The sequence below is a fragment of the Oncorhynchus clarkii genome, chromosome 24 (genome assembly GCF_045791955.1).
Source record: "Oncorhynchus clarkii lewisi isolate Uvic-CL-2024 chromosome 24, UVic_Ocla_1.0, whole genome shotgun sequence".
In the NCBI taxonomy this organism is placed as follows: domain Eukaryota; kingdom Metazoa; phylum Chordata; class Actinopteri; order Salmoniformes; family Salmonidae; genus Oncorhynchus; species Oncorhynchus clarkii.
In genome coordinates this window covers 28,021,390-28,048,059 of record NC_092170.1, presented here as the reverse complement: position 1 = coordinate 28,048,059, position 26,670 = coordinate 28,021,390, and the positions used below count along the sequence as shown (strand labels likewise).

At 46.1% G+C, this 26,670-nt stretch overlaps 1 protein-coding gene and 1 non-coding gene across 9 annotated transcripts in view; both read left to right on the top strand.

Annotated features, from left to right (window-relative positions):
- The window catches only part of LOC139382307 (eukaryotic translation initiation factor 4 gamma 1-like), a 64,020-nt gene extending 47,782 nt beyond the window's left edge, over positions 1–16,238 (top strand). For 6 of the 8 annotated variants that reach the window (XM_071126203.1, XM_071126202.1, XM_071126199.1 and 3 more), the window contains 20 exons: positions 1,225–1,411; positions 1,765–1,898; positions 3,032–3,190; positions 3,308–3,715; positions 3,912–4,058; positions 4,196–4,429; positions 4,546–4,650; positions 6,361–6,651; positions 7,031–7,154; positions 7,236–7,353; positions 11,016–11,251; positions 11,339–11,469; positions 12,240–12,412; positions 12,582–12,707; positions 12,803–12,884; positions 13,047–13,145; positions 14,010–14,150; positions 14,327–14,408; positions 14,729–14,869; positions 15,123–16,238. In XM_071126203.1, coding sequence (XP_070982304.1) covers positions 1,225–1,411; positions 1,765–1,898; positions 3,032–3,190; positions 3,308–3,715; positions 3,912–4,058; positions 4,196–4,429; positions 4,546–4,650; positions 6,361–6,651; positions 7,031–7,154; positions 7,236–7,353; positions 11,016–11,251; positions 11,339–11,469; positions 12,240–12,412; positions 12,582–12,707; positions 12,803–12,884; positions 13,047–13,145; positions 14,010–14,150; positions 14,327–14,408; positions 14,729–14,869; positions 15,123–15,307 — 3,303 coding nt within the window. In that variant the 3' untranslated portion in view covers positions 15,308–16,238. The remainder of the gene's footprint in view (positions 1–1,224; positions 1,412–1,764; positions 1,899–3,031; positions 3,191–3,307; positions 3,716–3,911; positions 4,059–4,195; positions 4,430–4,545; positions 4,651–6,360; positions 6,652–7,030; positions 7,155–7,235; positions 7,354–11,015; positions 11,252–11,338; positions 11,470–12,239; positions 12,413–12,581; positions 12,708–12,802; positions 12,885–13,046; positions 13,146–14,009; positions 14,151–14,326; positions 14,409–14,728; positions 14,870–15,122) is intronic. The other 2 variants (XM_071126201.1, XM_071126205.1) reach the window with 1 other exon arrangement.
- Positions 3,762–3,815, top strand: LOC139383213 (small nucleolar RNA SNORD66). Its single transcript, XR_011628712.1, has one exon. It is a non-coding gene; the product is annotated as a small nucleolar RNA SNORD66 (small nucleolar RNA).
- Positions 16,239–26,670: the final 10,432 nt, after the last annotated feature.

Here is a 26,670-nt window from a genome sequence, read left to right as displayed (position 1 = left end):
CGCCCACTCCGTTCATATCAAACGCGCCGCCCACTCCGTTCATATCAAACGCGCCGCCCACTCCGTTCATATCAAACGCGCCACCCACGCCATGTAATATCAAACGCGCCACCCACTTCGTTCATATCAAACGCGCCGCCCACTCCGTTCATATCAAACGCGCCACCCACGCCATGTAATATCAAACGCGCCACCCACTTCGTTCATATCAAACGCGCCACCCACTTCGTTCATATCAAACGCGCCGCCCACTCCGTTCATATCAAACGCGCCGCCCACTCCGTTCATATCAAACGCGCCGCCCACTCCGTTCATATCAAACGCGCCGCCCACTCCGTTCATATCAAACGCGCCGCCCACTCCGTTCATATCAAACGCGCCGCCCACTCCGTTCATATCAAACGCGCCGCCCACTCCGTTCATATCAAACGCGCCGCCCACTCCGTTCATATCAAACGCGCCACCCACGCCATGTAATATCAAACGCGCCACCCACTTCGTTCATATCAAACGCGCCACCCACGGCGTTCATATCAAATGCGCCACCCACGCCGTTCATATCAAACGCGCCACCCACGCCGTTCATATCAAACGCGCCACCCACCCACGCCATGTAATATCAAACGCGCCGCCCACTCCGTTCATATCAAACGCGCCACCCACGCCATGTAATATCAAACGCGCCACCCACTTCGTTCATATCAAACGCGCCACCCACTTCGTTCATATCAAACGCGCCACCCACGGCGTTCATATCAAACGCGCCACCCACGCCGTTCATATCAAACGCGCCACCCACGCCGTTCATATCAAACGCGCCACCCACCCACGCCATGTAATATCAAACGCACCACCCACGCCGTTCATATCAAACGCGCCACCCACGCCGTTCATATCAAACGCGCCACCCACGCCGTTCATATCAAACGCGCCACCCACGCCGTTCATATCAAACGCGCCACCCACGCCGTTCATATCAAACGCGCCACCCACCCACGCCATGTAATATCAAACGCACCACCCACGCCATGTCATATCAAAGTATTAAGAATGCCTGGTTTTATCGACTAATACTCTTTCCTCTACCGCCCCTCTTTTTCCCTCGGTCTCTCCCCCTATCCATTTCCCACCCTGTTTCTCGCACACTCTCCTCCTCTGACACTCTCTCACGCACCCCCCTCTCGCTCGCTCTCGCACCCCCTTCTCTTCTCTCCCCCTTTCCAGGAGCAGGTAGTGCAGAGCCTGCCAGAGCAGGCCACACCCACTTCTGCCTCTGACACCGAGGAGCCCCGCCCAGCCACCACTCCTGCCGTCGCAGAGGTAGATGAGACGTGGGAGGAGAAGGAGGACAAACTGGATGCAGAGAACATTGAACCCAAGCCTGGGGATCTGAAGTACCAGTATAAAGAGGGTGGGTTCTGAACCTTGGCCCTAAGAAGAGAATGGGTTCTGAACCTTGTCCCTAAGAGGCTGTGTAACATTTATATACTTACTTAGAAATGTTATTCTCTACACCTTTACTGTCAGTCAAGAGGATGCAAAGTTTAACTTTTTTGGAAATGCTTTGTCAGAGCATGGGTCCTAAAGTCCCATTTGACATCGATGTATGATTTTCTTTTTAAGTGAAACATTAGTGAAACTGAGCGATACTCAGTTCGGATGCCAGACTAAATACCCCAACTCTACCAACCTAGACTATACCGATGAAAAGTCACATTATATAATGTGATTCCTCTATCATTCCTTGTTCCTCCTCTCCTCCAGAACTATGTAGGCCTATAGACCCAGAGGAGAAGAAGAGGTATGACAGGGACTTCCTGCTCGGCTTCCAGTTCATCAGTGCTGCCATGTCCAAGCCTGAGGGCCTGCCTCAGATCAGTGATGTGGTGCTGGACAAGGTACAGTACAACTCTGTCCCCTGCTGGACTGGAGGAACAACTGCACGCTCCATTCGATAATTGTATTTATTCAGATGGACCACTTTATTCACCAGTTATTTATTTTGTCTTTCTTTGTATCCATCATTCTCGCTCTCTCTTCCTGGTACTACTTCTCTCTTCCTGGTACTACTTCTCCCTCTCTCTTCCTGGTACTACTTCTCCCTCTCTCTTCCTGGTACTACTTCTCCTTCTCTCTTCCTGGTACTACTTCTCCCTCTCTCTTCCTGGTACTACTTCTCCCTCTCTCTTCCTGGTACTACTTCTCCCTCTCTCTTTCTGGTACTACTTCTCTCTCTCTCTTTCTGGTACTACTTCTCTCTCTCTCTCTCTTTCTGGTACTACTTCTCCCTCTCTCTTCCTGGTACTACTTCTCCCTCTCTTTCTGGTACTACTTCTCCCTCTCTCTTTCTGGTACTACTTCTCCCTCTCTCTTTCTGGTACTACTTCTCTCTCTCTCTTCCTGGTACTACTTCTCCCTCTCTCTTTCTGGTACTACTTCTCCCTCTCTCTTTCTGGTACTACTTCTCCCTCTCTCTTTCTGGTACTACTTCTCCCTCTCTCTTTCTGGTACTACTTCTCCCTCTCTCTTTCTGGTACTACTTCTCTCTCTCTTTTTCTGGTACTACTTCTCTCTCTCTCTTTCTGGTACTACTTCTCCCTCTCTCTTCCTGGTACTACTTCTCCCTCTCTCTTTCTGGTACTACTTCTCTCTCTCTCTCTCTTTCTGGTACTACTTCTCCCTCTCTTCCTGGTACTACTTCTCCCTCTCTCTTTCTGGTACTACTTCTCTCTCTCTCTTTCTGGTACTACTTCTCTCTCTCTCTTCCTGGTACTACTGCTCTCTCTCTTTCTGGTCCTACTACCTCTCGCTCTCTTTTCCTGGTCCTACTACCTCTCGCTCTCTTTTCCTGGTACTACTACCTCTCGCTCTCTTTTCCTGGTACTACTACCTCTCGCTCTCTTTTCCTGGTACTACTACCCCTCGCTCTCTTTTCCTGGTACTACTACTTCTCGCTTCCTGGTACTACTACCTCTCGCTTCCTGGTACTACTACCTCTCGCTCTTCCTGGTACTACTACCTCTCTCTCCAGGCGAATAAGGCCCCTCTCTGCCAGTTGGACCCCAGCCGTTTGCCGGGGATGAACATGGGCACTGACTTCACGCCCTCATTTGCCAACCTGGGCAGGCCTGGAATGGGGGGAGGAGGAGGAGGTGGTGGTGGTGGTGGAGGAGGTGGACACAGAGGACCAGTGAGTTAGCATGGGAAACTAGCTGTCAATCTTCTGACTACACTCTGATTCTGAAATTCAGGGTAGATATTAAAACAATGTGGACTGAATTTCTTTTCCTTCCCTCCTCTCCTCCAGCCCTCTGGTATGGGTGGTGGAGGACCGCGTCGCTCCCAACAGGGTCAGCGTAAGGAGCCCAGGAGGATCATCAACATCTCTTCGTCTCTGACGGACGACGTGAAACTCAACAAGGCTGAGGATGCCTGGAAGCCCGCTGTCAAGAAGGCTGCCAGTGGGCAAGCGGCTCCTGAGGAGGAGAGCGACAACCCAGTACAGGCCAAGACCCATGAGCTGTTTAAGAGGGTCCGTAGTATCCTGAACAAGCTGACCCCTCAGATGTTCCAACAGCTAATGAAGCAGGTCAAGGAGCTGACCATCGATACGGAGGAGAGGCTGAAGGGAGTGATAGATCTGATCTTTGAGAAGGCCATTTCTGAACCCAACTTCTCCGTGGCCTACGCCAACATGTGCCGCTGCCTTATGGGGGTGAGTGACTCTGAAGGGTGTGTGTACGGCTAGTGTGCTGGTCTTGTTCCGGTGATGACCTCCGTTCTGTGCCATGTGTCTGGGCCGCTGACTTGTGGAGTGGTGCCACTACACTCGTCACGTTAACTCATGTTTTGTGACGTCTGCAAAGCTCTCCAACCGTGGCCTAAATGCTTTTTTCTGTTCCTCTCGTCAGCTCAAAGTCCCCACCACAGACAAGCCGGGAGTCACTGTGAATTTCCGCAAGCTGCTTCTGAACCGTTGTCAGAAGGAGTTTGAGAAGGACAAGGACGATGATGTCATCTTTGAGAAAAAGCAAGAAGAGCTGGACGCTGCAGCCATGGTACGAGCTGGGCTCTGAGTGATCAATTCAAATGTCTCTCACTTTTTGAATTGGTTTTGGTTTCTGTAGGAGTTAGCTGACCATCTTTCTGCTATTCCTCCCTCTGCTCCCTCTGTTCCATCACTTCCTGTCTGAAGGAAGAGAAGGATCGCCTGAAGGCGGAGTTGGAGGAGGCCAAAGACATTGCACGGCGGCGGTCTCTAGGCAACATAAAGTTCATCGGTGAGCTGTTCAAGCTCAAGATGCTGACGGAGGCCATCATGCACGACTGCATCGTCAAGCTGCTGAAGAACCACGATGAGGAGTCACTAGAGTGCCTCTGTAGACTCTTGTCAACTATAGGCAAGGACCTGGACTTTGAAAAGGCCAAGGTAATGCTGAACCAGTGTCACACACACACACCAACCCCTGCATCCTTGAGAACACTTACACCAAATTATTTCTAAGAAACATAGATTTCCACACTAACCTGCCTGTCTTTCTGTAGCCTCGTATGGACCAGTACTTTGTCCAGATAGACAAGATCATCAAGGAGAAGAAGACATCGTCCAGAATCCGCTTCATGCTGCAGGACGTACTGGACCTCAGGAGGGTAATAGCTTGTCACACACACCACCCACCAGTGTCTGGGGAATGCTTCAGCCCCCTCACCTAAATCTTTTGGTCATCTATATCTAAACTGACTGACCCTTGTCCTGTGGTTGGTATGTATCCAAGCTTATCAGTAAACACTATGGGTCATCGATCGCGCAAAACAAATATTAGCTCTTGATCCAGGAAGGGATTCTCTGAGGAGCTTGATTGCAAGAAGCTAACCACTTGGTTTGCTAACTTAGTGCTAAGTTATCTAGCTAAGTGCACAACTGCAGAGAATTTAGCACATTTTACACACTTAACTTAATAGTTATAAGATATCTAGCTGGCAAACATTTAGTTGTGAATTCCCTACTGCAACTAGTTCACCTGGCGTGGGCTGCAGTTTTTCCCAGGACTACATGTTAGCTTAATACTGATCTCGTCATTACATTGTGATCTTCTAACTTGCACTGCAGGCATTTACTTAAAAAGTAGATACAAATATTCCAATTAATTAACTTAAAATAAATAGTTTTAGTGGTATTGACAGTATTGGGGAAAAAACATTCTGTGGATATTTCCTAATACCCTGGTCTCTCATGAAGTGGAACGACATTTATTGGATATTTCAAACTTTTTTAACAAATCAAAAACTGAAAAATTGGGCGTGCAAAATTATTCAGCCCCTTTACATTCAGTGCAGCAAACACTCTCCAGAAGTTCAGTGAGGATCTTTGTTTTATATCTTTATGTTTGAAGCCTGAAATGTGGCAAAAGGTCGCAAAGTTCAAGGGGGCCGAATACTTTCGCAAGGCACTGTGTGTGTGTATATATATATATATATATATATATATATATATATATATATATATATATATATATATATATATATATATATATATATATATATATATATATATATATATATATATATATATATATATATGCTATACAGCCCAAACCTAATGCCTAGGACTCATTCACTAGGCTTTGGGGTTCACAAACGCACGTCTTACTTTGTTTGAAAACGACTAGTTACTAAGGACATACAGGTATGTTAATAACGATCTGTAGCCTAGGCCTCTAAGGTCTAGATGTGCATGTATTTGTACCGTGCTATTAGCTGTATTTGTCTGAAGTTTCCCATAATGCAGTTTACTGGAAAACATCAATGCTAGACTGTTCTACTTGAACTAATTTAGTCTCCAGGGACCTTTCTGGAGAAATGCCTGCACAGCCTCGATGTGTTTCTGTCTGTGACTTGCAGTATGTTGAGAGCAGTGCTGTGATGTCCTTCCACTGTCTGATCCCTGAACAACAGGCCATGTAGGTGTGTGTTGGAACCCATGTTCAGACAGGGTTCCAACACGTTCACCACAAAATTAGTAATAGGATCTTTATGGTTCCAGACCCAGTAATTGTCTTACCAAAGCAGCAGTTGAGATGTTTCATAAGAGCTGACCAGTTGCACTCAGTCAGCACACTGGCCCCTGTTTTGCCAGTAAACGGCACTCTAGTTTGTTTCCTTTCTCTGGAAAAGCTGACAGCGGTGTCAAGGTAGGGCAAGACATCTCTCTTTCAATAGCATAGTTGTCAAGTGACCCATTGATCTCCTAATATAAGGGACTTATGCCTCGGAGATATGGAGTGTTAAGAGTACGCCAGACTTTTTCATCTAACTCATTCCTCAGTTAAAGTATACTACTGTACTGACTCCCCCTCTCAGAATACGTGGGTCCCCAGGAGAGGAGAGCAGGGCCCCAAGACCATAGACCAGATCCACAAGGAGGCAGAGCTGGAGGAGCACAGGGAGGTTCTCAAGGTGCAGCAGCAACTCCTCAACCAGAACACCCGAGGAGGACGTGGTGGAGGAGGAGGAAGAGATCAGGGGAACCGCGGGGGCCAACACCCCCAGTCGGGCCAGAGGAGTCAGCCCCAGGACGAGGGCTGGAACACAGTTCCCATCTCCACCAAGAGCAGACCCATCGACACCAGCCGACTCAGCAAGATCACTAAGGTCAGTGATACATCATACTGTGGATTCTCAGCCACATATCGTGGACCCATACTCAGGACTGAAACACCCTCCACTTGCAGTCTAGCACCCACCTCCTTAACCTTCAACCCCATTGCAAAGTTCTATCATCCCAACCATTCCCAACTCTTCTGATCTGTTGAACTGAAACCCCAAACCCACTCCCTCTGTAGTATGGCACACACTTCTTAACCTTTAACCTCCATTTAGAGCTATGGCCCTACCATTCCTGACTCCTCCAAACTTCTTACTTATGTAACTTGAAACCTCAGACCTTTCTCAGATCTCAAGATGTTTTGCCTCAAACAATTCTGCTAGTTTCTTTCCTCAACAGTAACGTTTCTAACCTCTGTCTCTGCAGCCCGGGGCTTTGGACTTCAACAACCAGCTGCTGGCGCCCCAGCTCGGGGGTAAGGGCATGTGGGGCAGTTGGGGCAAGGGCAGCAGTGGGGGCACCACCGGAGCCAAACCCGCCGGGGAAGCCAGTAAGTCCTCTTACCAATACACACACCACCGAAAACAATCTACTCTGACTATTTTAAAACAAACTTTGTTTGTGTTCATAGCCCCAGAGTCAGGAGGCCGCCCAGCCACCAGCACCCTTAACAGGTTCTCAGCCCTGCAGCCACAGCAGCCCTCCTCCTCAGGGCCCTCACAGGACTCGGACAGAAGAGTTCCTCTAAGGTCAGCACCACTGAGCCGGTACAACAGACTACACCTGTCCTTTACATAGCTCTTTCTATCTGGGAGGTTTTCTATGTGTCAGAGTTACTGATTTGAATATATACAATGAGTTGGTCTAGTGCTGATTGGTTAAAACCGCATTCCAGCCTGTGTCTATTCCACAAGTTGCCACCGGGTAAATCTACGACGTTAAAATGCCTATTTACTCTGTTCCATCTGACTGCGCAATCCACTGTCTTATCAGCCCAGCCAAGTAATCTCCACTATAAAACGTATCTAGACATTATCTCACATTTTATTCTGGCTGCACTTTTTGACATGAGTAAGTTAGCCGTAGTTGGATAGCTAGCTAGCAAGCAAGGGATAAGAATGTTGCCAGCCAGTATGGCAATGGAACATTTAGAACGAATGACTGGGTCGTGCCCATAGATACAGAACAAAAATACTGAACGACTGGGTCGTGTCTTTAGCAACCCTAGATTTGTGTCGGGACTATATCTTGTGGAAGGATGAAATGGTATGAATAAATTAATCAAAATAAAGTTTTTAATGACAATATGTCAATCATTATTTTAATGTTGGTAACCCTTGGTATAAAAGTAATAATGCCCTCAAAGCCGCTATTTGGAGGATATGTCACGATTTGCCTGTGTGTGTGTGTGTGTGTGTGTGTGTGTGTGTGTGTGTGTGTATAGTGGGGCAAAAAAGTATTTAGTCAGCCACCAATTGTGCAATTGGTTACCTGTATTAATGGCACCTGTTTGAACTTGTTATCAGTATAAAAGACACCTGTCCACAACCTCAAACAGTCACACTCCAAACTCCACTATGGCCAAGACCAAAGAGCTGTCAAAGGACACCAGAAACAAAATTGTAGACCTGCACCAGGCTGGGAAGTCTGAATCTGCAATAGGTAAGCAGCTTGGTTTGAAGAAATCAACTGTGGGAGAAATAATTAGGAAATAGAAGACATACAAGACCACTGATAATCTCCCTCGATCTGGGGCTCCACGCAAGATCTCACCCCGTGGGGTCAAAAGGATCACAAGAACAGTGAGCAAAAATCCCAGAACCACACGGGGCCTAGTGAATGACCTGCAGAGAGCTGGGATCGAATTAACAAAGCCTACCATCAGTAACACACTACACCACCAGGGACTCAAATCCTGCAGTGCCAGACGTGTCCCCCTGCTTAAGCCAGTACATGTTCAGGCCCGTCTGAAGTTTGCTAGAGAGCATTTGGATGATCCAGAAGAAGATTGGGAGAATGTCATATGGTCAGATGAAACCAAAATAGGACTTTTTGGTAAACTCAACTCGTCATGTTTGGAGGACAAAGAATGCTGAGTTGCATTCAAAGAACACCATACCTACTGTGAAGCATGGGGGTGGAAACATCATGCTTTGGGGTTGTTTTTCTGCAAAGGGACCAGGACGACTGATCCGTGTAAAGGAAAGAATGAATGGGGCCATGTATCGTGAGATTTTGAGTGAGAACCTCCTTCCATCAGCAAGGGCATTGAAGATGAAACGTGGCTGGGTCTTTCACTACGACACTGATCCCAAACACAATGTCCGGGCAACGAAGGAGTGGCTTCGAAATAACCATTTCAAGGTCCTGGAGTGGCCTAGCCAGTCTCCAGATCTCAACCCCATAGAAAATCTTTGGAAGGAGTTGAAAGTCTGTGTTGCCCAGCAACAGCCCCAAAACATCACTGCTCTAGAGGAGATCTGCATGGAGGAATGGGCCAAAATACCAGCAACATACCACAGACTGTCCAGGACGTGGAGGCCACACACACTACTGAGCCTCATTTTGACTTGTTTTAAGGACATTTATCAACCCATGGAGGTCTGGATTTGGAGTCACACTCAAAATTAAAGTGGAAAACTGGCTGATCCAACTTTGATGTAATGTCCTTAAAACAAGTCAAAATGAGGCTCAGTAGTGTGTGTGGCCTCCACGTGCCTGTAGGACCTCCCTACAACGCCTGGGCATGCGATGAGGTGGCGGACGGTCTCGTCTCCTGAGGGATCTCCTCCCAGACCTGGACTAAAGCATCCGCCAACTCCTGGACAGTCTGTGGTGTTGGTGGATGGAGCGAGACATGTTGTCCCAGATGTGCTCAATTGGATTCAGTTCTGGGGAACGGGCGGGCCAGTCCATAGCATCAATGCCTTCCTCTTGCAGGAACTGCTGACACACTCCTGCCACATGAGGTCTAGCATTGTCTTGCATTAGGAGGAACCCAGGGCCAACCGCACCAGCATATGGTCTAACAAGGGGTCTGAGGATCTCATCTCGGTACCTAATGGCAGTCAGGCTACCTCTGGCGAGCACATGGAGGGCTGTGCGGCCCCCCAAAGAAATGCCACCCCACACCATGACTGACCCACCGCCAAACCGGTCATGCTGGAGGATGTTGCAGGCAGCAGAACGTTCTCCACGGCGTCTCCAGACTCTGTCACGTCTGTCACGTGCTCAGTGTGAACCTGCTTTCATCTGTGAAGAGCACAGGGCGCCAGTGGCGACTTTGCCAATCTTGGTGTTCTCTGGCAAATGCCAAACGTCCTGCACGGTGTTGGGCTGTATAAGCCCAACCCCCACCTGTGGACGTCGGGCCCTCATACTACCCTCATGGAGTCTGTTTCTGACCATTTGAGCAGACACATGCACATTTGTGGCCTGCTGGAGGTCATTTTGCAGGGCTCTGGCAGTGCTCCTCTTTGCACAAAGGCTGGAGGTAGCGGTCCTGCTGCTGGGTTGTTGCCCTCCTACGGCCTCCTCCACGACTCCTGATGTACTGGCCTGTCTCCTGGTAGCGCCTCCATGCTCTGGACACTACGCTGACAGACACAGCAAACCTTCTTGCCACAGCTTGCATTGATGTGCCATCCTGGATGAGCTGCACTACCTGAGCCACTTGTGTGGGTTGTAGACTCCGTCTCATGCTACCACTAGAGTGAAAGCACCGCCAGCATTCAAAAGTGACCAAAACATCAGCCAGGAAGCATAGGAACTGAGAAGTGGTCTGTGGTCACCACCTGCAGAACCACTCCTTTATTGGGGGTGTCTTGCTAATTGCCTATAATTTCCACCTGTCTATTCCATTTGCACAACAGCATGTGAAATTTATTGTCAATCAGTGTTGCTTCCGAAGTGGGCAGTTTGATTTCACAGAAGTGTGATTTGACTTGGAGTTACATTGTGTTTAAGTTCCCTTTTATTTTTTTGAGCAGTGTGTGTATGTATATATATATATATGTGTGTGTGTGTGTGTATACATCTGTGCCTATTTATGTATGTGTATATATGTATGGAAATGTGTATAGATATATATTTGTGTCTCTATACATATATATGTGTCTCTATACATGTGTGTGTGTATATATACGTATGTGTACGTGTGTGTGTGTGTGTGTGTGTGTGTATGGGTATGTATACATCTGTCTATATGTGTGTCTATGTGTTTATATATGTGTGTGTGTGTATAGATATATATTTGTGTGTCTCTATACATACATGTGTATATACACTCCAAACACAGGCTTCTCGGGCATTATCACTTAATTGGAACATCACCACAGGGCAGAATGTTTGATTGGTTCATATGAATCAAGGTCTTGTGACTCTTTGCGTCTACCCCCCTAAACACAAACAGGAACAGCTCGAGCCGGGACCGTGGCAGCGACAAATTCGAACGTCTTGACCGTGGCAGCAACGACCGCTTCGGCCGGCGGGACGACAGGAACCCGGTCACCAAGCGGAGCTTTAGTAGGGAGACGGAGGAGCACCGCAGAGAGAAGGAGCACCGTGGCCCTTCTGATCCCATACGCCGCGTTGCCAGCATGACCGACGACCGGGGCACCAGAGACCGAGCTAGGAGCAAAGAGAATGGTACGAAAAACTTTCAGGCAAGGATTTCTCAGGCAGACATTTTGAGAGTAACTTCTGTGTGACATTCTCTCTCTGTTCGGGCCACAGTGAAGAGGGAAGCTGTTGCAACACCTCCTGCCCAGACCAAACCTTCCTTGAAACCTTCCTTGAGGGAAGAAGAGCTGGAGAAGAAGGCCACAGCTATCATAGAGGAGTACCTACACATCAACGACATGAAGGTACATCACACTTATACCCATGCAGATCATTGGTGAGACCTACACATCAACGACATGAAGGTACATCACACTTATACCCATGCAGATCATTGGTGAGACCTACACATCAACGACATGAAGGTACATCACACTTATACCCATGCAGATCATTGGTGAGACCTACACATCAACGACATGAAGGTACATCACACTTATACCCATGCAGATCATTGGTGAGACCTACACATCAACGACATGAAGGTACATCACACTTATACCCATGCAGATCATTGGTGGGACCTACACATCAACGACATGAAGGTACATCACACTTATACCCATGCAGATCATTGGTGAGACCTACACATCAACGACATGAAGGTACATCACACTTATACCCATGCAGATCATTGGTGAGACCTACACATCAACGACATGAAGGTACATCACACTTATACCCATGCAGATCATTGGTGGGACCTACACATCAACGACATGAAGGTACATCACACTTATACCCATGCAGATCATTGGTGAGACCTACACATCAACGACATGAAGGTACATCACACTTATACCCGTGCAGATCATTGGTGGGACCTCCATATCAACGTCACACAGTTGAATGATACATACTGTAGCTAGTTGGCCACATGGAAAGCCATGTTCAATAACACCATGTAAATGATATACAACAAACTGTTTTACCTGTTTTTACTGAAACACGGCCCTACTTTAGAGGAGTAAAACGAACCTTTTTAATCCTGTTTGTTTCCCCTCTGGCGCTATAGGAGGCGCTGCAGTGTGTAGTGGAGATGAACAGCACCCGGCTGCTCTTTGTGTTTGTACGGAGCGGTCTGGAGTCTACTCTGGAGCGCAGCCCCATCGCCAGAGAACGCACCGGCCTGCTGCTGCACCAGCTGTACAAGGCAGGCACCCTGCCCACAGAGCAGTACTACAGAGGGTCAGTCACCTCAGAGTTTTCTACCTGTGGAACAGCACTGCATACCAATGACGTGTGAAACATTGAAATTGTGAAAAGGGTGGAAGTGGACCACTAATATATTAACTTTTTTATTTTCGAGATAGTCTCTGATAAATCTGAGGGATTGATTTTGAGTGTGTGTCAACAGGCTTCAGGAGATACTGGAGGTGGCGGAGGACATGGCCATAGACATCCCCCACATCTGGCTCTACCTGGCTGAGCTCATCACCCCTATGCTCCACGAAGGAGGCATCCCCATGGGACCGCTCTTCAAGTCAGTCCCAGGCTTCATTCTAGGCCTCTACTAATAAGAACTCTGTTCAATCAGTCAGTATCCTCTATATTAAGAATTGACCTATCACTCTGCAGGGAGATATCCAAGCCCCTGGTTCCTCAGGGGACGGCTGGAGTTCTGCTGGCCCAGATCCTCACCCTACTCTGCAGAGGAATGGTACGTTCTCTCACTACCCAACCTGTAAAGGAGATGGTGCTTTGTTTTCATAACCATCCATCCAGGCATCTAGATGACCTTTGATGTTTGAATCCAATGCAAATGTCATGTTTGTGGATGCAAAGTGTTTGAAATGGAACCACTTGTATCTGTCTACCTCAGAGCCGTAAAAAAGCAGGCGCCATGTGGAGGGAGGCGGGGCTTAGCTGGAAAGACTTTCTGCCTGAGGACGAGGACGTCAACCAGTTTGTGACAGAAAAAGTAAGCGGTCAGAGATCATGACCCTGTAAGGATTGAAAGGAGCTGCACCATTTAGTATTGACCTTAAACTGCACTGAGAGACAAATATGAAAGAATAGTCAATTATTAAAGGTAGACTCAGCAAAATAACTTTGCTCTCACACAGTCACAGTATCTGTGCATCTGAGCCAGTGGACCAAAACAGCTGGGAATTACAGCCAGGGGACCAAAACAGCTGGGAATTACAGCCAGGGGACCAAAACAGCTGGGAATTACAGCCAGGGGACCAAAACAGCTGGGAATTACAGCCAGGGGACCAAAACAGCTGGGAATTACAGCCAGGGGACCAAAACAGCTGGGAATTACAGCCAGGGGACCAAAACAGCTGGGAATTACAGCCAGGGGACCAAAACAGCTGGGAATTACAGCCAGGGGACCAAAACAGCTGGGAATTACAGCCAGGGGACCAAAACAGCTGGGAATTACAGCCAGGGGACCAAAACAGCTGGGAATTACAGCCAGGGGACCAAAACAGCTGGGAATTTTCTGCATCTACGTCATATGGCTGGGTCTACCTTTTAGATCAATCAAATGTGTTCGTCTTACTTGCATCCAGTTTCCCAAAGTGCTTTGAGGGCTTTCCAGACAGGAAGCGGCAGCAGAGTTGCCCATTCATTTTCAATGGAGCTAGGCAGGCAACGTTATTCTAGGCCTGGTGATCTGTGGTACTTGTGCACGTGAAAGCCGCTCAGCCGAGGTGGAGAAAATAGGAATCTGCTCTATTTTGGTTAACTTTGCTCCGCTCCATCGCCTGCTGTCTGGAAAGCCCTTAACAGTAATGATGGGAAGTTTCACTCTCTTGCTGTGTGTTCCCTCTGAATGCAGAATGTGGAGTTCACCCTGGGAGGAGATGATGAGACAGAGAAGAGCAGTAAGAAAGAGCTGAGCTCAGAGGAGCTGAACAAACAGCTGGACAGACTCATACAGGACAAGGCTGACAACCAGAGGATCTACGATTGGGTCGAGGTATGATGTGAGTGGGAGAGTGTCCCATCACCCAATTAATATTTCTCTTTGCTATTGGTTCCTTGTGCAGTAGTTTTACCAATAGACTCATATATATATATATATCTTAGTCCCTACTGTATATTCCACTGCTCAACCCCACTGATATGTGTTGTGACTGTGCCTTCCCTCTTTAGGCTAACCTGGACCAGACACAGATATCCTCCAACGTGTTTGTCAGAGCAGTCATGACAGCCATCTGCCAGTCAGCCATCCTGTGTGAGTTTCCCTATCTTTATTGCTACCACCTCTCAATCCAACACTATCAGGACTCCTCCACTCGAATACCCCTTTCACAGAACTTAGCAGGGCCGTACCGTTGCTGGAAAGGACAAGGTAGAAGGAATATATCCAACACAGCATATTGTGGTTCAGATCACTCCAAACGCATCACCGTGATGTTGTGGCGGGTGACACTTTGCTTTTTGAAAGTCTAATATCTTGAAAACATGACTGCTGACATGCAAAACATAGTGGACAATTTTTTTTTTTTTTAAATGAGCAAAGATAGTTTTTGACCCCTCCATCTCTGCCCCCAGGTGAGAACCCTTACAAGTTGGATGCGAAGGTGATCACCCGGAGGGCCAAGCTGCTCCACAAGTACCTGAAGGATGAGCAGAAGGAGCTACAGGCTCTCTACGCCTTGCAGGCCCTCATGGTGGAGATGGAGCAGCCTGCCAGTGAGTGAGATACAGAATGACTTCAGTCACTCTCCTCTGTGTCACATCTCTTTGGCAGTTTTTTACATGAAGACTCAGATTTGTCCTGTGTTTGTCTCCCAATGTTAGCCTTTATCTTTTTTTCCATAGGGGTTATTTGACAGAGGGGTGTGGTTGACCAATTTGTCTCCTAGATGAGTTATTTGTGTGTACATTGTGTATTGAAATCCTTTCTCTTACATTGTTGACATGCTCTCTTCCTCTTTCCTTGTAGACCTGCTGCGGATGTTCTTTGACACGCTGTACGACGAAGACGTGATCAAAGAGCAGGCCTTCTACAAGTGGGAGTCCAGCAAGGACCCCGCTGAGATGCAGGGCAAGGGTGTGGCCCTGAAGTCAGTCACTACCTTCTTTACCTGGCTCCGTGAGGCCGAGGACGAGGAGTCTGACAACAGCTAGGACCTGCTCACCGCTGCCCCCTGGACTCTGGGAGGACTTGGAGGAAAGACAACATGCTGTTGATAATTATTCAGGAGCATGGAGCTGTTAGAATCAATAAAATCCTTCTGCATTAAAAAATAAAATAAAAGTGAGGGAAATAATCAGCTGGGAGATTCTACTACATATCGAAACAAGCAACCCTTATTTTATTTATTTTGCGCTGCCGAATGTCTTTGAACTAAATTGATAAACTAATTGCGAGAGAATGATAAGCTTTACAACAAGTGGTAGGGATGGCTGTTTACTTCAGTGTTTTTTGAGGTCACGTTGCCGTAGCAACACTTCATGATGTTTAGCAAAACAATAAAACAAAATCCCCAACAGACGACGAACTAAAGGCTGCTCATAAATATTTTTGATGACATCATATATTGTGTTGAATGAGGCATGATGGCCATGTCATATGTATGATTCTATATGACTCAGTCAGCGATCAGCTCTTTCTTTTTGATTGGAGTGTTTCTTTTATAGAAAACAAACATCTATATAAAGAAAAGTGGACATTCTGGAGCTCACGGTCTTTGGACGTTCCGGTCAGTCTTTGTGAGACTCCTTTGAACTTCATGTCTATGGACTCTGGAAGGCCTGGGATTGGTGGCGAGGGGGGGGGGGGGGGGGTGTTGGACCTTTTGCTGCTGGGGGTCACAATGCTTCCTCATGGCCACGCCGGCCAACCCCCATTTGTCCTCTTTTCTCCTAGACTGGGGGTTTGGAAAGGGAGAACGGCCTTGCAAGGATAGGGATTTTTTTAAAGAGAAAATCATAATTTAAAACTTGAAAGGTGTATATATAGAAATCAACTTTAAAAAATAATTTCAAGAAGATAAAGAATGTTCACAGTACATATCCTAAGGCCTAGTGGAAATGCATTTCAGGAGTTTTGGTTTTTATTTTTCAAAAAAAGAAGTGCTATTGTCAAGCCATGTATTTTTTTTTTTCAGAAACAATGGCAGTTCTATGTATTTATATTTTTCTCTGTTAGCAGAAGGTGCTTGTAATTATCCACCTGAAGTCATTGATTGCAACTTAATTGAATATTTTGTAAATACGTTTTGGATTTACTTTATGAAGTATTTAATTAAGAAAATGAATGCATCCTTTTCATATCCGAAACTGGAAAATATAATAAAGAACATTGCAAATAAGAACACTGGGGAGGATATATTTTTTTGTATCCAGAGAGGGGAAGATTTCAAAATGTTTTGCCCCACCCAACATGTCCTCACTTAGTTGCCCCATACAAAGAAACAAAGCCTCTCTTGTACTTAATTATCTTGTGGAAGGAGTAAGCTGACTGGGCATTGGCTGAGACACAATTTATATACGAGAATGCGGCACCACCGTGCAGAAGTTCCATCTGTGTAGATGGGGCTCAGCCCACCACTGAAAAGGAGCCTGTGTTTTTTTTTGTAAATATTTTTTTGGTGGACTGAGAGAAGGACCTGGTTAATGGGATGGGGCTGTAGTTTTGAATGTATTGTTAAGTAGGGGTTTTGAGATTTAGGCTCACTAAACAATCATTTTTTAAAAAAGCTAAGATGTAAGCACTCTCATACCCTAGTTAGTAATGGAATGTCTAAGGCACTGCATTTCTGTGCTAGAGGGCTTCACTACAGACCCTGGTTCAATTCAAGGCTGTATTACAACCAGCCATGATTGGGAGTCACATAGGGTGGCTCACAATTGGCCCAGTGTCGTTATAGTTTGGCCGGGGTAGGCTGTCATTGTAACTTAGAATTTGTCCTTAACTGGCTTGCCTAGTTAAATAAAAAAAATGACAGATGTGGAAAAGGTGTCAGCCACAGGCCAAGTTCCTGGAAGGGATGAGTGCCAAGGCGGTCTGTAAACAGTGTAACAGCAACGAGGTCACCTCCATACTGCGCTCAGTCAGATGCAGGTACTGTACAATCACGAGCCACATCCCACCATGACTGTCCTAAGTAGCAAACTCACTCAAACTGCAACTGTGAGCATATCTTTGATCTAACTGTGAGCATATCTTGGATCTAACTGTGAGCATATCTTGGATCTAACTGAGCATATCTTGGATCTAACTGTGAGCATATCTTGGATCTAACTATGAGCAAGATTGATAGAGCTAAATTTCTACATGCTGTGCTTCTGTTGGTCTCCTTTCTCTACTCTCATCCCTCGATCCCTTCCTGTCTGACCTTATGTCCAGTACTCCTCTCCACTCAGGTAAGTGTTGATTTTGTGAAAGGATACAACTCTCCACGGTGAGTTACGCCCACTGTGAGCCGGTATTTGTGCAGTGAGTGACGAGGCCAGACAACAGGGCTGTACTGACCTGGCCTACCAGATGGTCCATAACATCCCTGACATAGAAGTACAGTAGGCTTACACTATTTCATCCTTCAACACATTCAACAACCCTTCCTATCCACTTAATTTGAAGCCTTTCAATTTGATGATCAAATGGCCTCCTCGTGGAATAGCAGAATTTTGTCTTCTGTGATCAACAGAAATCCATCCTCTACCTTGGTAGTGGAGGCACAAATCGTCCCTGGCCGCTCTATATTTAATCCTGTTTAGTCTGTTAACCCTTGGACCACTCCAGATAGTTGACAGAGCAGATTTGGCAGCTCGTAGAGCTAGATTCCCTTTCCTTAGGAAACATTCAAATTCATGCCATCTGCAATACACTACCTATAATGAAGACAGCATTCAACCTCACACCCTCTTCAATACACTACTTATGAGGACATTGAACCTCATGCCCTCTTCAATACACTACTTACAGTGCATTTGGAAAGTATTCAGACCCCTTCACTTTCTCCACATTTTGTTACATTACAGCCTTGTTCTAAAATGGATTAACATGTTTTTCCTCATCAATCTTCACACAATATTGACAAAGCAAAAGCAGGTAAATTGTTTTGAAAATGTATTAAAAATGAAATATCACATTTACATAAGTATTCAGACCCTTTACTCAGTACTTTGCTGAAGCACCTGGCAGTGATTACAGCCTCAAGTCTTCTTGGGTATGACGCTACAAGCTTGGCACACCTGTATTTGGGAAGTTTTCCCATTCTTCTCTGCGGATCCTCTCAAGCTCTGTCAGGTTGGATGGGGAGTGTTGCTTCACAGCTATTTTGAGGTCTCCAGAGAGGTTAGATCAGATTCATTCCAGGCTCTTGCTGGGCCACTCAAGGACATTCAGAGACTTGTCCCGAAGCCACTCCTGTGTGGTCTTGGCTGTGTGCTTAGGGTCGTTGTCCTGTTTGGAAGGTGAACCTTGACCCCAATCTGAGGTCCGGAACGCTCTGGAACAAGTTTTCATCGAGGATCTCTGTACTTTGTTAAATTAATCTTTCCCTCGAACCTGACTGGTCTCCCAGTCCCCGCCGCTGAAAAACATCCCCACAGCATGACGCTGCCGCCACCATGCTTCACCATAGGGATGGTATTGGCCAGGTGATGAGCGGTCCCAGGTTTCATCCAGACGTAACGCTTGGCATTCAGGCCGAAGAGATCAATCTTGGTTTCATCAAACCAGAGCATATTGTTTCTCATGGTCTGAGTCCTTTAGGTGTCTTATGGCAAACTCCAAGTGTGCTGTCATGTGCCTTTTACTGAGAAATTGCTTCCATCTGGCCACTCTACCATAAAGGCATGATTGGTGGAGTACTGCAGAGATGGTTGTCCTTCTGGAAGGTTCTTCCATCTCCACAGAGGAACTCTGGAGTTCTATCAGAGTTACCATCGGGTTGTTGATGACCTCCCTGACCAAGGACCTTCTCCCCCGATTGCTCAGTTTTGCCGGGCGGCAAGTTCTAGGAAGGGCTGTGGTGGTTCCAAGCGTCTTCCATTTAAAAATGATGGAGGCCACTGTGTTCTTGGGGACCTTCAATGCTGCCGAAAAGAGCTCTACGGACAATTCCGTCGACCCTATGGCTTGGTTTTTGCTCTGACATGCACTGTCAACTGTGGGACCATTTTATAGACAGGTGTGTGCCACTCCAAATCATATCCAGTCAATTGAATTTACTATGGACTCCAATCAAGTTGTAGAAACATCTCAAGGATGATCAATGGAAACCGGATGTACCTGAGTTCAATTTCGAGTCTCATGATAAAGGACTGAATACTAATGTAAATAAGTTTGGTTTTTACATGTCTTCAATGCACCACTTATGACAACATTCCACTTCGTGTCCTCTTCAATACACTAATTATAATGAAGACAACCGAGCACTCTTTCATGTAATCACTGTAATTTTACACCACTGAAACCTTATCCCGGTGGCCATTTTGTTTCTCTCTGTTATCGGCTTATCTTGCCTGACTGTTACAGGAACCATTCTCTCCCTTGCTGACATGTTGATCCTTCAGTTACTGACTTGGTCTAATCTTTAGCCTCCTTTTATCAATCACAATAAACAGGTTCCTCCCAGTTTTCAAAGATGGCTAACTAACAGAGGCCTATCAGGTCAGTACAGTATATGGGGCACTGGGGAAGACTGTCTGTGTTCGAAATGGCACCCTAGTCCATAGGCCAGGGTTTCCAAACTCTGTCCTGTGGTCCCCCCCTGGGTGCACGTTTTGGTTTTTACCCTAGCACTACACAGCTGATTCAGGTTTGTGCATTGCTTCCATAATCACAAGAGGGAGCCATCATACCATCTATGTGACTGCACACTATTGATATGAGTGTGAGTCTGCATAATACCTCTGCCTGTGTATTGCAGAGCTGTCTGCTGCCAATGACATGAATTTTGAGCTGTACAGGGACTTCTGTACAGTATTCTCAACAAAAACCCAAGGGATTCTTTATACTGGTGAAGAGTAAGCAGCCTGTCAACCAACCAACCAGTCAGTCAACCACCCACTTATTCAGTAACTCAATCAGTCAATCAGTGGCAGTGTACTGTATGCCATGGGCCCGTGGGCACAACTCCTCACAGCTACAGTGCATTCAGAATGTATTCAGACCTCTTGACTTTTTCCACATTTTGCTACGTTGCGGCCTTATTCTAAAATTGATTAAATGTTTTTCCTCATAAATTGACACACAATAGCCCATAATGACAAAGCGAGAACAGGTTGTTATGTAAGTATTCAGGCCCTTTTGCTATGAGACTCGAAATTGAGCTCCGGTGCATCCTGTTTCCATTGATCATCCTTGAGGTGTTTCTACAACTTGATTAGAGTCCTCCTGTGGTAAATTCAAAAGATTGGACTTAATTTGGAGTGGCACACACCTGTCTATATAAGATCCCACAGTTGACAGTGCATGTCAGAGCAAAAACCAAGCCATGAGGTTGAAGGAATTGTCCGTAACGCTCCAAGACAGGATTGTGTCGAGGCACAGATCTGCGGAACGGTACCAAAACATTTCGGCAGCATTGAAGGTCCCCAAGAACACAGTGGCCTCCATCATTCTTAAATGGAAGAAGTTTGGCCTGACCAAGACAAAACTGAGCAATCAGGGAGGTGACCAAGAACCCGATGGTCACTCTGACAGAGCTCCAGGGTTCCTATGTGGAGATGGGACCTTCCATAAGGACATACATCTTTGCAGCACTCCATCAATCAGGCCTTAATGGTAGAGTGGCCAGATGGAAGCCACTCCTCAGTAAAAGGCACATGACAGCCCGCTTGAAGTTTGCTAAAAGTCACCTAAAAGACTCTTAGACTATGAGAAACAAGATTCTCTGGACTGATGAAATCAATATTTAACTCTTTGGCCTGAATTCCATGCGTCATGTCTGATGGAAACCTGGCACCATCCCGATGGTGAAGCATGGTGGTGGCAGCATCATGCTGTGGGGATGTTTTTCAGCGGCAGGGAAAGACTAGTCAGGATCGAGGGAAAGGTGAATGGAGCAAAGTACAGAGATTATTGATGAAAACTTGTTCCAGAGCACTCCGGATCTCAGACCTGGGCAAAGCTTCACCTTCCAACAGGACAACGACCCTAAGCACACAGCCAAGACCACACAGGAGTGGCTTCCGGACAAGTTTCTAAATGTCCTTCAGTGGCCCAGCAAGAGCCTGGAATTGAACCTGATTGAGCCTCTCTGGAGAGACCTGAAAATAGCTGTGCAGCGACGCTCCCCATCCAACCTGACAGAGCTTGAGAGGATCTGCAGAGAAGAATGGGAGAAACTCCCCAAACACAGGTGTGCCAAGCTTGTAGCATCATACCGAAGAAGACACAAGGCTGTAATCGCTGCCAAGGGTGCTTCAACAAAGTACTGAGTCAAGGGTCTGAATACTTAAATGTGATATTTCAGTTTTTTATTTTCAATACATTTCCAAAGATTTCTAGCAACCTGTTCACTTTGTCATTATGGGGTATTGTTTGTAGATTGATGAGGGGGGGAAACTATTTAATCCAATTTAGAATGAGTCTGTCACGTAACAAAATGTGGAAAAAGTGAAGGGGTCTGAATACTTTCTGAATGCACTGTAATAACGATAGCACCTGCATTGCTCATGTGATGCCACATGCCTCCTGCCTGGGCCCGCATGCCACTCACTGTAACCCCACCCCCCGCAGTAACACAGCGCCAACACACCCTGCCCTCAAAACCACCCTCACACTGCTGTTTTCACTACTCACACTACTGAGTTCAGGGCTGCTTCTCTCTGCGTGCAGCTTCATAAATGTGTGTGTGTGTGTGATTTGAGTGATTTGAGTGTTAAGACGTGTTATGTTGAAAGTGTGTGTAGTGAGAGTGTGTGGGAGTATATGTAAAAATCTGTTCATAAACAAGTTGCCATAATTATATGCATACATGATTAACTGGTGTGTGTGTTTGGCAGCTATCTCCCAGAGGAGAGCCCTTCATCCATCCAGTCCCATTGGACTCTATTATGTAAGTCATCATGAGTCCTTTATCCCCATGAGTCTACTGGGTTATTAATGATCTACTCATTTATCATCCCATTTATGATCTGTGTGTTTGTTCACGACTGTATTGGCAGATCCAAGGTCAGTGTTTATAGTGTGTTTAGTGTAAGCTCTGTTCCCACACGTTCCCTGTTAGTGTGCCTTTGATCAACTGCTACAGTCTGTTCATCAATAAAGTCATAAAAAAAAGCAATCATTCAGAGCTGTTGTCTGTCACCACTGGTGTTGGTTGTCTGTCACCACTGGTGTTGGTTGTCTGTCACCACTGGTGTTGGTTGTCTGTCACCACTGGTGTTGGTTGTCTGTCACCACTGGTGTTGGTTGTCTGTCACCACTGGTGTTGGTTGTCTGTCACCACTGGTGTTGGTTCTTAGTCACTACATTGGATATCTTCTTGTTCGGTGGGTCTATTTCTGAAGCTGCCAACCACTGGTTGGCCAGAATCAGTGGGGAGATCCCACATCCCAAGTTTTATGACCTGCCATTACAAATGACTGATGGTCAGGTAGGGCTGGAATATATTCCTCTGTTTCTCTGAGGGGTGATCAGAGAGAAGAACTGTCTTCTCTTTAGACATCATCATGGAAACTGTCCATCGTGGCCCTGTGTCTGCTGGGAGTTTTGGGTTCAACCACAGCCAAAGGTAAGAAACCTGTCCAACACACCTTTACAGTGGATGGTCACCAGTAAGTCATCGACTTACTTCTAGACAGTTACTATTACTTTCTTCTGAGTTTTGTTTTTCATGATATGCACTCCTTTCATTGGTTTCTACTTTCCCTCTCCTCTCAAACCTTCTCACTCTCTCCTTTCAAGAACATATCTCCTCACTCCACCCTGTCTTTTTCACCTGATCTCGCTCTTCTCCTACTCTTCCCTCTGATCTCCTCTTACTTGTCTTAAACTTCTAAACTCTTAAGTTCTCTTATTTCACTCCTCTGTTCATCCTCCTCTCTCACCTTGCTACACAAGTTCTTCTGAATCTGCCAAATCAACGAAGTAGGAAACAACTATCTGCGGTCCTAATGGAACAGGACAGACTTTGACGCTGTGGACCCTGACACCACTGACTGACTACCTTATGGGTGACTATTACTCTCCCTGCTCTGCTCTCTTCCTGCAGTAAAGAATTGTAGTATTCTGGAAAGCTGGGTATTTGGAGGTCACAACAAACAGTACTGCTGATGCTTACTGTATATCAATAGACACTGCAGTGTCCTTGGTTCTTTCACTTTCTTACACTTTGGAATAGAGTACCTCATCCTGCCTTACCTATTCTTACATCACTTAGCCTACATATTTATTGTTAACATTGACTAAGATGATACTGACCCCTTTTATCACACATCATTTTCACGGGCTGAAGCGCACTGAGTACGATCTCACTCTTTTTTTCTTACCTGATGAACCCTGTTCCCTGCAGCCCCGTGACCTGCACTTTTACGTGGAGAGAGACCCCACCATGGACCCGTCCATTGCTGAGACCACAGGAAACGCCATCCGCATCCTCAACAAAAACCCCAAGCGATTCTTCCTCCTGGTGCAAGGTGAGCAAAGGGTTAACCAAGCTGTCAGTCAATGAATCGATCCATCAACCCAATCCCAACAGGTTCCTCTTTGAAATGGGTGTACGGTTGTTTGTTAAAATGGAATCAATCTATTGAGCGAATAATCACACCACTTGCTTATATAATTGAACACCAAGATGCATTGATTTCAAAGTGTGTGTAACCTTGTTTTTGTATCTTGCGTCAATATAGAGGGTAGTTAGTTGCGGTGCTGATGCTGTGTGGCTCTCAGCAATACAGTTAGGGACTGCAGTACACTACATGTATCTGCAGACTGTAGTAGGATCTGCATGTGTTTGCCGCAGTGTGAGGAGGGGGAACATTATGTTGGGATGCGACATATTACTGTTCTACAGCGGTGGCTCTTGGGCCCAGGCCCTCATCCATCCTACCTTCAATCTGAGACACCATCCTGGGACCTGATTGTGCTGTTGAGCGTCTTGCATCTTCAACAATGAGTTTTAAATAACACATCGCAGCAGGCTTTAAATAGAGCTGGGCATATGGTGCACCGTACCCTCTTCTCCTGCTCCCTGGGGATCCAACATATTAGCCCAACTCCTCTCCACTTTCTGACTGCACTGATGAGGAGAACAGGAGCTAGGTTGGTTTTACTTGGCTAAGTTACACTTGTAGTAGAGTAATTTCAACTTTACTCCTTGTCCCTTACACACAGACCTACGGTCAGCTTACCTTCCCCCAATCTTAACCTTAAATCATTAGAGATGACACCACAATCCTGAGCTGAGCTCAGTGTTTATGGGTAACTTCATCCTTCTCTTTCTCTCTGTGTGTCACGTGGGCGTATCGACCAGGGCCACCATGCCAGCAGAGCCTTGCACGAGACGGTTGCCTTTGACAACGACGTCGACAAGGGCCTGGAGCTGACCAATGAGGAGGAAACTCTCACCCTGTTGACAGCTGGCCACTCCCACGCCTTCACCTTCAATGGATACCCTTTCAGAGGCCAAAGCATTCTGGGTAAGCAACGACCTCACAAAAACAACTTTCTTCATGGATTATGGTTTGTTTTCCCCATAGAGTTAGTGTTGGTTATTTTAGTCATCATTCTGATTATAGGGCTTTTCCACTGCAGTGTTTTTTATAATTAAAGCGATGTTTGGTCAGCTGTTTTCAGTGGTTCCATGATTAGATGTTTGGGTCAGGTCATGCTAAGTTTATGAAATTATCAATAGTCATGTTGCATTAGTTTAGTAATGTGCTTATGTAGTGAAGCAGTAAGAATCTCTCCCCCCTTTATACACACACACCCTTCCTCTGTGGACAGGAACGTCCTCATTCTGACAGATCTACCCCAACCTTCCTGCTCTGCACCCAGGGTTGCCATGACTGAAGTTTTCCGGCCAAATTGGGATACTTTGAAAACGACTACTTGGGCTACTTCTAAATTGCAACATATTAACCTGCTAGAACTGATAGAACGGTGAGAAAGCATTGGAAAACTATTTAAGGCCACTACAGCTCTTTAAACTACCTTTGAGCAAATTGTTCTAAAGTCAACTGTTCTAATGTTGACTTTTGATATGGTTATCCATAAGAAGCGAAGGGTTTTACTCATGCTCAGTTCTAGGATCTGGAGTGCTGTGCGAGTGGGAATTTGAAATGGAAGGTTTGGAACTCCCTGGCGTGCTTCTGTTATGGAAAAAAAGTCCATAATGAAATTAGATTAAATGTATAGAATGATAGGGTGCATTTGTTGGCCATCAAGTAAGCTATTAATTTATCTGCCATTGTAGGTTACTGTAGCCGAACATTTGATACAATAAATACAGTACCAGTCACACCTATTCATTCAAGGGTTTTTCTTTATTTTTACTGTTTTCTACATTGTAGAATAATAGTGAAGACATCAAAACGATGAAATAACACATATGGAATCATGTCGTAACCAAAAGTGTTAAACAATTCAAAATATATTTTAGATTCTTCAAAGTAGCCACCCTTTGCCTTGATGACAGCTTTGCACGCTCTTGGCATTCTCTCAACCAGCTTCGTGAGGTAGTCACCTGGAATGCTTTTCAATTAACAGGTGTGCCTTGTTTGAGCCAATCATTTGTGTAGTGACAAGGTAGGGGTGGTATACAGAAGATAGCCCTATTTGGTAAAAGACCAAGTCCATATTATGGCAAGAACAGCTCATATAAGTAAAGAGAAACAACAGTCCATGATTACTTTAAGACATGAAGATCAGTCAATCTGGAAAATTTCAAGAACTTTGAGAGTTTCTTCAAGTGCAGTCGCAAAAACCATCAAGCACTATGATGAAGCTGTCTCTCATGCGGACCACCACAGGAAAGACCCAGAGTTACTTCTGCTGCAGAGGATACGTTCATTAGAGTTATCGGCCTCAGATTGCAGGCTAAATAAATGCTTCACAGAGTTCAAGTAACGGACACATCTCAATATCAACTGTTCAGAGGAGACTGCGTGAGTCAGGCCTTCATGGTCAAATTGCTGCAAAGAAACCACTACTAAAGGACAAGAAGAAGAGACTTGCTTTGGCCAAGGAACACCAGCAATGGACATTAGACCGGTGGATATCTGTCCGTTGGTCTGATGAGTCCAAATTTGAGATTTTTGGAGGAGGAGGTGTGATGGTGTGGGGGTCCTTTGCTGGTGACACTGTCAGTGATTTGTTTAGAATTCAAGGCACACTTAACCAGCATGGCTATCACAGCAAGCATTCTGCAGCGATACGCCATCCCGTATGGTTTGCGCTTGTCAACAGGACAATGACCGAAAACACACCTCCAGGCTGTGTAAGGGCTATTTGACCGAGAAGGAGAGTGATGGAGTGCTGCATCAGATGACCTGGCCTCCACAATCACTTATCCTCAACCCAATTAAGATGG